We start from the raw sequence: 6,495 nt of genomic DNA on the forward strand, positions 1-6,495 counted from the left end.
GCGTTGCCTTTCCATGACAGTGGCTGTTCTCTTGTTTATGCCCTACGAGAAGGGGATGTGCTATTCACCCTGTTGCCGCTCGTTGTGGTGTTACATATCGCACACACAACCCGTTACAAGACGTTTCCACTCTCTGGGCTCTTCTTACGCTTCACCCAAGGCAGAGGGGGGGCAACGGTAGTAGGGTGCAGAAGAGAGACACTTGCATCAGAAAGCGATGTAGCAATTTCTTTATTCACCAAACTTCCACAACACCAACACAACAGCAACGCAGCACGGGCCCAGAGCTGGGCCTCCCAGCTCCCGGAGCCGCTGCCTAGGCAGCATGCTCAACTGAGTGCCGGATGGAGGGACACCAGCCCGCAAGCAGCCTGCTGGGGAGAATGACAAATGCCTGGTCGGATTTCTAGGTGGATTTAATGCTAGGAAGAAGGGCTGGATGGACAGGGGTGGAGACAGGTTTTGGTTACAAAGAGGTTCCTCCAAACAGGAGGGGACTTCAGTCCCCATGGCCCACTCACTCTAGGGCTTCTGACGCTGATGACGACACCCCATCCAGTTAGATCCAGGTGTGATACCCCGCTCCAAGACCACTTGGTCTCCTCAAAGGCCACTGAAAGAACACAATGCACGTGGGAATGGCGTTGAATCTAACCATGTGACCTGGGTTTGAACCAGTGACTTACCAGCATCTCACCATGACCCACCCCCCAGAGTCATCCCGTCCCAGTGACGAGCATGGAAACCTCCCTGCCGAGGCTGGGCGAGTCTCCTGTGCACGCAGACTCCCCGGAGCCCAACGCGCTCAACCTGAGGAACCAGTCTGAACTGCTGCGTCAAGGCAGCGTACTGAAAAAGCCTCAAACGCACCAGGCCCAGCTCCGGCCGCCCAGCTCCCAGCCCTTGGTGCAGACAAGGCCGGAGGTCAGCGGGACAATGTCAGTGGGGTCTGTCAGGCCAGCACACACCATCTGCGCCTCGAGAAGGCAGCCAGGCAACAGGCCAAAGCGGATCAGGTTGGCTCTCCCCCACTGCACAGAGCAATCAGACATCGGTAGCATAGGCCAGCGAGAGCGAGACACCACTTTGTTCAGGCCAGCGCTCTGCAAGGTGACCGGTCAGCTGCGTCTCACCCTCTGCGCTCTGTATGCTCCGGGGCGAGGGAATAGGAGGAGATACTGGTTCCAGCCCTTGGCAGCAGCGCGGAGTCCGCTCCCGCGTCAGCTCCTGCGGGGGACGCCGTACCTGTACTTGGAGATGGTGACGTTGGCCAGTCTCCCGTAGACAGTGGGCAGCACGTCGTCACGGTACTTCTCGAAGCCCACACGCTCGTACATCAGGCGGGCCTCGTCCTGCACCATCAGGGTGTTCAGCACCACGGCGCGGCAGCCCTGCTGCTCGGCGAAGCAGATCACCGCCTGGCAGAGCGCCTTGGCAACGCCCAGCCCCCGGTAGTCCTTCCGCACCGACATCCGCTTCAGCATCAGCTCCCCCTCCTGCTCATCAGATGGCCTGGCAGCCACGGTGCCCACCACACACTCATCCGCTTCTGCCACCCAGAAGCAGGAGCCCTTGCTACCCATGTAGGTCGTCCTGATGTCCAGCAGGTCCTCCTTTAAGCAGTGCTCGATATACATGGTCCAGAAGTAGCCGAGCAGCTGCCGCCCCATAGCCAGTAGCAGCGTGACGGCCAGGATGGGCAGCAGGAGGGACTTGGAGCTGGTGAGCAGAACGCAGAAGGTGCAGGCCAGTACCAGGATCACCCAGGGCTGCTTTAGCACGTGCATGCACAGGGCGGGGACGTACTCGCTCATCCCAGTGGCAAACATCTCGCGCACCGCCTCGTAGTCCTCGTCTCTGTACTCGCGGATCCGATAGTCCGCCATGGCGCCCTGGAGAGAGAGGAGACAACAGCTCAGCACAAGGCCGTGGGTCAGCAGAGCAATGAGCACAGGCCTGCAAGCCATCAGCCCCCTCTCTGGCCTCAGGCAAGTCATTGCCCCCTCTCGTGCCTCAGTTTCCCCAGCTAGACGAAAGGTGCATGTAGTCACCTCTCCCTCAGAGGGGCTGCGAGCACTAGCGGGTGTAGCTCCTAGAGCCCCATCTGAGACCAGGGCCTCACACGGCTAAACGCTGCGCATGGACCTACATTACGAGTCCCAAAGCGCTGACAGTTTAAACAGACTCCGGGTCAGGGGGAAAAGAGAGACCCAGAGAAGGGAAGTGTCAGGAGCAGGCCGAGATCCCGGGGGCGTGATTCCCAGTCCGGTGCCATATCACTGCACTGCCTACTTCCAGGCTTCCCTCTGACCCATCAGCACAGCGCCCGAGCGCCCCACAGCCGCGGAGGCAGGGAACTATCGCCTCCTCCTCACAGATGGGGAAGCTAAGGCAGGGTTGAGGTGAACGGGCTAAAGCGAGACAGTGACAGACGCAGCAACAGAACAGAGACAGGGACGCAGGACGCCGGCTCAGCTCCACCCCAGTACCAGCCTCCTTTTCATCCCCCCACAGCAGCACCCCCAGCTGCCCCCTTCCCTGCCCACGTTCGCACACACTAAAGCGGGGTCCTCAATTCGTTTGTATCAAGGTCCAAATTTCTGGGTCAAGGTCCAGACTTCACACTGCAAGCGCCGCTGTTCAACAAACACATTCAGTGCTGGGCGATACAGCCTGTGGCCATTGCTTAGAGTTTTAGAGCATTAAGTGAGAAATAAAACCAACCCACTCGGGGGTCGGCGTACTGGGAGGGATTTTGCTTGGTCAATCCTGAGGGAATACAGGCTGCTGAAGCTGTACACCGCGGGATACAGTCAGTTCTCGAGGACATTGACACTCCTGATCACAACTACCGACCGACCGGTGCATTTCTCTGCTACGGTCACAGGACAGGGCTTCAAAGGACGGAAGAAGGGGAGTGGGAAGGGGAGCTAGACTAGACAATGGCCCTTATGCTGCAAAGATGCACACGTGTGATCAGATTTACACGCTGCGGGTAGCTTCGCTGAAGCAATGGGACTATTCAGAGTGTATACATGAAGCATATGCTTATGTCTTTGCAGGATTATGGCCAATGTTATTAAGTTAGCACCCAATTCTACAAACACTTTTGTGCTCAACTTTACTACCTTGAAGTCCCCTTGATTTCATGACAGTAAAGTTAAGCATGGGCAGAAGTATTTGCAGGATTGGGGCCCGAGGCAATAAGTGTATTCAGGATCAAGCCTTTATTTAATCTACTTTGTGTTACATTATTGTATCATAGGATTAGACTCCATTCTTCTTTTTATTGTAATTTTATTATATTATTCCCACGTTATTATTTTATTTGGGTTTTTTGCTACTTTATTTTCTCAAGAGTTGGTTAACAATTTAAAAACAAAATTGGTGACAAAAAATCAAAGTTGTCTCCATTTCACCAGCTCTGAAATCGAACAATTTCTTGCTATTTTTGTGATTGGTTTTAAAACCAAAACACAGCACAGAAATGTTTTCACTTAATGAAAAACTGGGTTTTCAGTAAACAAACATTTTTCATAATCCCATCATTAATGTTTATAACAAAATTTTGAAAAAATAAATGGCACAGTTGAAAAAAAAACCAACTTTCACTTTTTCCATTTCCCAGAGAAGCCCACTTTTCCATTAAAAAACACCTTTGTTCAAAAATTTTTCTACCAGTTCAAATGTTTGCCTTTATTGTTCCCTGTTATTTATGACATTTCTATTTTATTTTCCTTTAGGACATTATTTTATCTGCTACGCATCTATTAAACCCCAGGCTGATCCCAACTCCAGGCACAAGATCCAAATCATCTGAGTTAACGGCATCAAATCTGATCTGCCACCATTTATTCAGACGTGGTCACGCTCCTGTCAAAACAGAACGTTTCACAGCGCCCTACTCGGATCTGGCTCCCTTTAAAGTCCATGGAAAAACTCCCATGGACGTCACTGGTGCAAGAGGAAGCTCTCAGTGAGGGCAGGTTTCTGGGCTACCAGTAACCAAATAGCTTTCAGTTTTACCTGTTATGCCCCCGATTTGTATCTAAGCTGGGAAAGGCAATGGATTGCAGCTACAGTTCCTCTCCTCTCACATGGGGCTGGGGGTAAAACAGACACAGTGTGACCCTGACAAACTCTCACTCTGCCCCCACCAGAACAGAGTGGGGGACAGTGATCTCGGGGGGGGGGTGGGTGAATAGGCCAATGAGCAGAGGGAATGGGAGGGTGACTGAAGTGACAGAGAAAAGCAGCTGCTCATTGCTCAGAGTCAGAGCCAGCCTCAGACTTTCCCCATTGCAGGATCGAGACATCAGGAATATAACCCCCCAATCGCGCCCCCCCCCCCCCCACCCACCTGGAGAGGCTCCCGCTGCCCCACTCACTGGGCCCGGATGCCAGTGTCTGCGCTGCTGCCGGCCGGCCGAGAGAGCTGGTGGGGGCAGCCACCTGGGGACACTGCACCCTGCAACCCGGCCCAGCCGCCTGCTCTCTGCTGGGGGGCCCGGCTCCACACACACAGCCCCGGCTCTGCTTCAGCCCCTTTGACCTTTGTGGTCCGTTCAGAAGCGCCTGGCTGTCCAGATTGGGCCTGCGGTCTGCCTATTGACTACCCCTGCCCTAAAACTTCCTACTCCAGAACACCCAGGTGGGCTACAGGCAGCGTGATCCCAATGGGGATCCATGTTCTCCAGGACCCGAGCTCATCCTTTGCTCTCTCGTTTGCCCCAGGGCCGAATGTGCTGCAGGTGCAACGAGGGTTATATTAGCACCTCCCAGGGTTCGAGTGACAGCTGCCCTCTGGCCGAGGCTCGGGACAGAGTGGGTGGGGTCACCTTGGGAGAGAGGGAGCACACAGCCACAACACAGAGGCAGAGAATGAAGCCTGGGGAGGGGGGAGAGCAGGGGAAAAATTCCAGGAGGCTCCTGGCCTCCCATCACAGCAAAATAAAACCCCACCTGATCAGCTAGAGCTCCATCCCCACTGCAGGGGCCTAGGTGGGGCAGCGACCAGTGCTCTAGTAATGCCTAGAAGTAGAACGTAAGCCAGGCTCAAACCTGCACTCCTATGATGGGAGTTTGCAAGTATCAGTTAAGGTTGCAAGACCTCCCCAAGCAAGAAGCCCCCTACCTCTGGATCTCACTCCCATGTGGCTTCCTACGGGTCTCCACGCTTGAGCTCAGCTCCTTCCCCCACACCTTACAAAGCCGCCAGTGGCTTTCCACCCAGAGAGGTGAGAGCTGGCCCATAACGGGGATTCGTTCTGGAGTGCAGCCACCACTCAGGCTGGGAAAAATCTGCCGGGGAACAAAAATACAGGAGATTCAAAATAATCTCCACATGCTCAGGAGAATCTGTCCGGAGCTGCACCCTGTGCGGCACATTTCACTGATCAGAAGCTATCCGGGGGCTCAGCCCTGACACTGCAGTTACTCACCTCCGTGCAGTGTGAGCTTCTTTCTGTAACTGGGCTCAGTTAATTGTTCTCTTTCCCCACCTCGTTAAATAAAAAACAGCAGTGAAATGCAAATAAGCAGCCCCTTGTTAATGCAATAGTAAGGCAGTGGTTACAACTGAAAGGGAAGGATCCCACAGCATTTAGGCCCCAACCAGACCCATGAACCCATGCAGAGTTCCAGCGACCTCAGTCAGACTCACAAGGCTCTGCAATGCTGACCCCAGTGCCGGCTCAGCGCCTCAGCCCAGGAACCGGCCGCCTGCTTTCTGTGAAGTGCCTGGCACGCCTGTGTGTCCTACAGAGGAGAGAATGAATTGAGCCCCGGTGTTATTAGCCGCTGGGCAAGTGTCCGGGTGTAGCCTGCTGTATGACCGAGGGGCAGGAGCGCAGGGCTATTGGGAGTTGCCCCCGCACTGACAGGCGGCTCCAGTGGGGTCCCAGCGTGGGTCAGGCCTGGCTGTTGGCAGCGCCCCAGCAACATGGTACAGTCACACCCCGGGATGGGCACAGGCCCTGCCAAGCCCTTAGAGCCGCGGGACACCTCAAGCCCCAGGACAGGACGCTACAGGAGACTGCACCAGTGGCTGCAGCGTCCCGGGATTGGGACCCCAGCTGGGCTCTGCGGGAGGCGGCTGCGGTGACCTCCTGGCTGAGGGACGCTGCACCAAGGAAGCGGTCGCTGCCAGGCGCCGCTCGCCCACGCAGGGGTGTGCAGGGGGGGGGGGCAGGGCACGCTACGGGCAACATGCCCCAGGGGACCCCTGGGGGGGGGGGGCTGACTGCGGCCACAGCCAAAGGGGATTCGGGGCGGGGGGGGAGGGGCAGATGTTTCTCTTCTCCCCAGTTGGGTTTAGAAACCACAATCCCGGTACTAGAGCCCCCAGGTCCCAGCCCCACAACACCCCCCCACACCACGTGCACCCATAACCCCGCCCCCAACCCTCCGCCCAGCCCCTCCTCCGTGCACGCCCAACCCCCGCCCCCCCGTACGTGCACTCGGGCCCCCGCCAACCCCCACGTGCACCCCAACCCC

General features: G+C 56.1%; 1 protein-coding gene across 4 annotated transcripts; it reads right to left on the reverse strand.

Annotated features, from left to right (window-relative positions):
- Nucleotides 1-213: 213 nt before the first annotated feature.
- LOC135879116 (probable N-acetyltransferase camello) lies at nucleotides 214-5,739 on the reverse strand. 4 transcript variants are annotated; one of them, XM_065404968.1, is made up of 3 exons: nucleotides 5,663-5,739; nucleotides 1,246-1,892; nucleotides 214-613 (listed from the first exon to the last, which is right to left on the reverse strand). In XM_065404968.1, exons 2-3 carry the CDS (start codon nucleotides 1,884-1,886, stop codon nucleotides 604-606), a joined length of 651 nt encoding a protein of 216 aa, XP_065261040.1. In that variant the 5' UTR covers nucleotides 1,887-1,892; nucleotides 5,663-5,739; the 3' UTR covers nucleotides 214-603. The 4 variants fall into 4 exon arrangements, with proteins under 4 accessions (XP_065261040.1, XP_065261038.1, XP_065261037.1 ...); XM_065404966.1 differs by lacking the exon at nucleotides 5,663-5,739 and adding exons at nucleotides 4,027-4,103; nucleotides 5,442-5,455 and having other exon boundaries at nucleotides 214-1,892; XM_065404965.1 differs by having other exon boundaries at nucleotides 214-1,892.
- Nucleotides 5,740-6,495: the final 756 nt, after the last annotated feature.

This window comes from Emys orbicularis, chromosome 5 (genome assembly GCF_028017835.1).
Source record: "Emys orbicularis isolate rEmyOrb1 chromosome 5, rEmyOrb1.hap1, whole genome shotgun sequence".
In the NCBI taxonomy this organism is placed as follows: Eukaryota; Metazoa; Chordata; order Testudines; family Emydidae; genus Emys; species Emys orbicularis.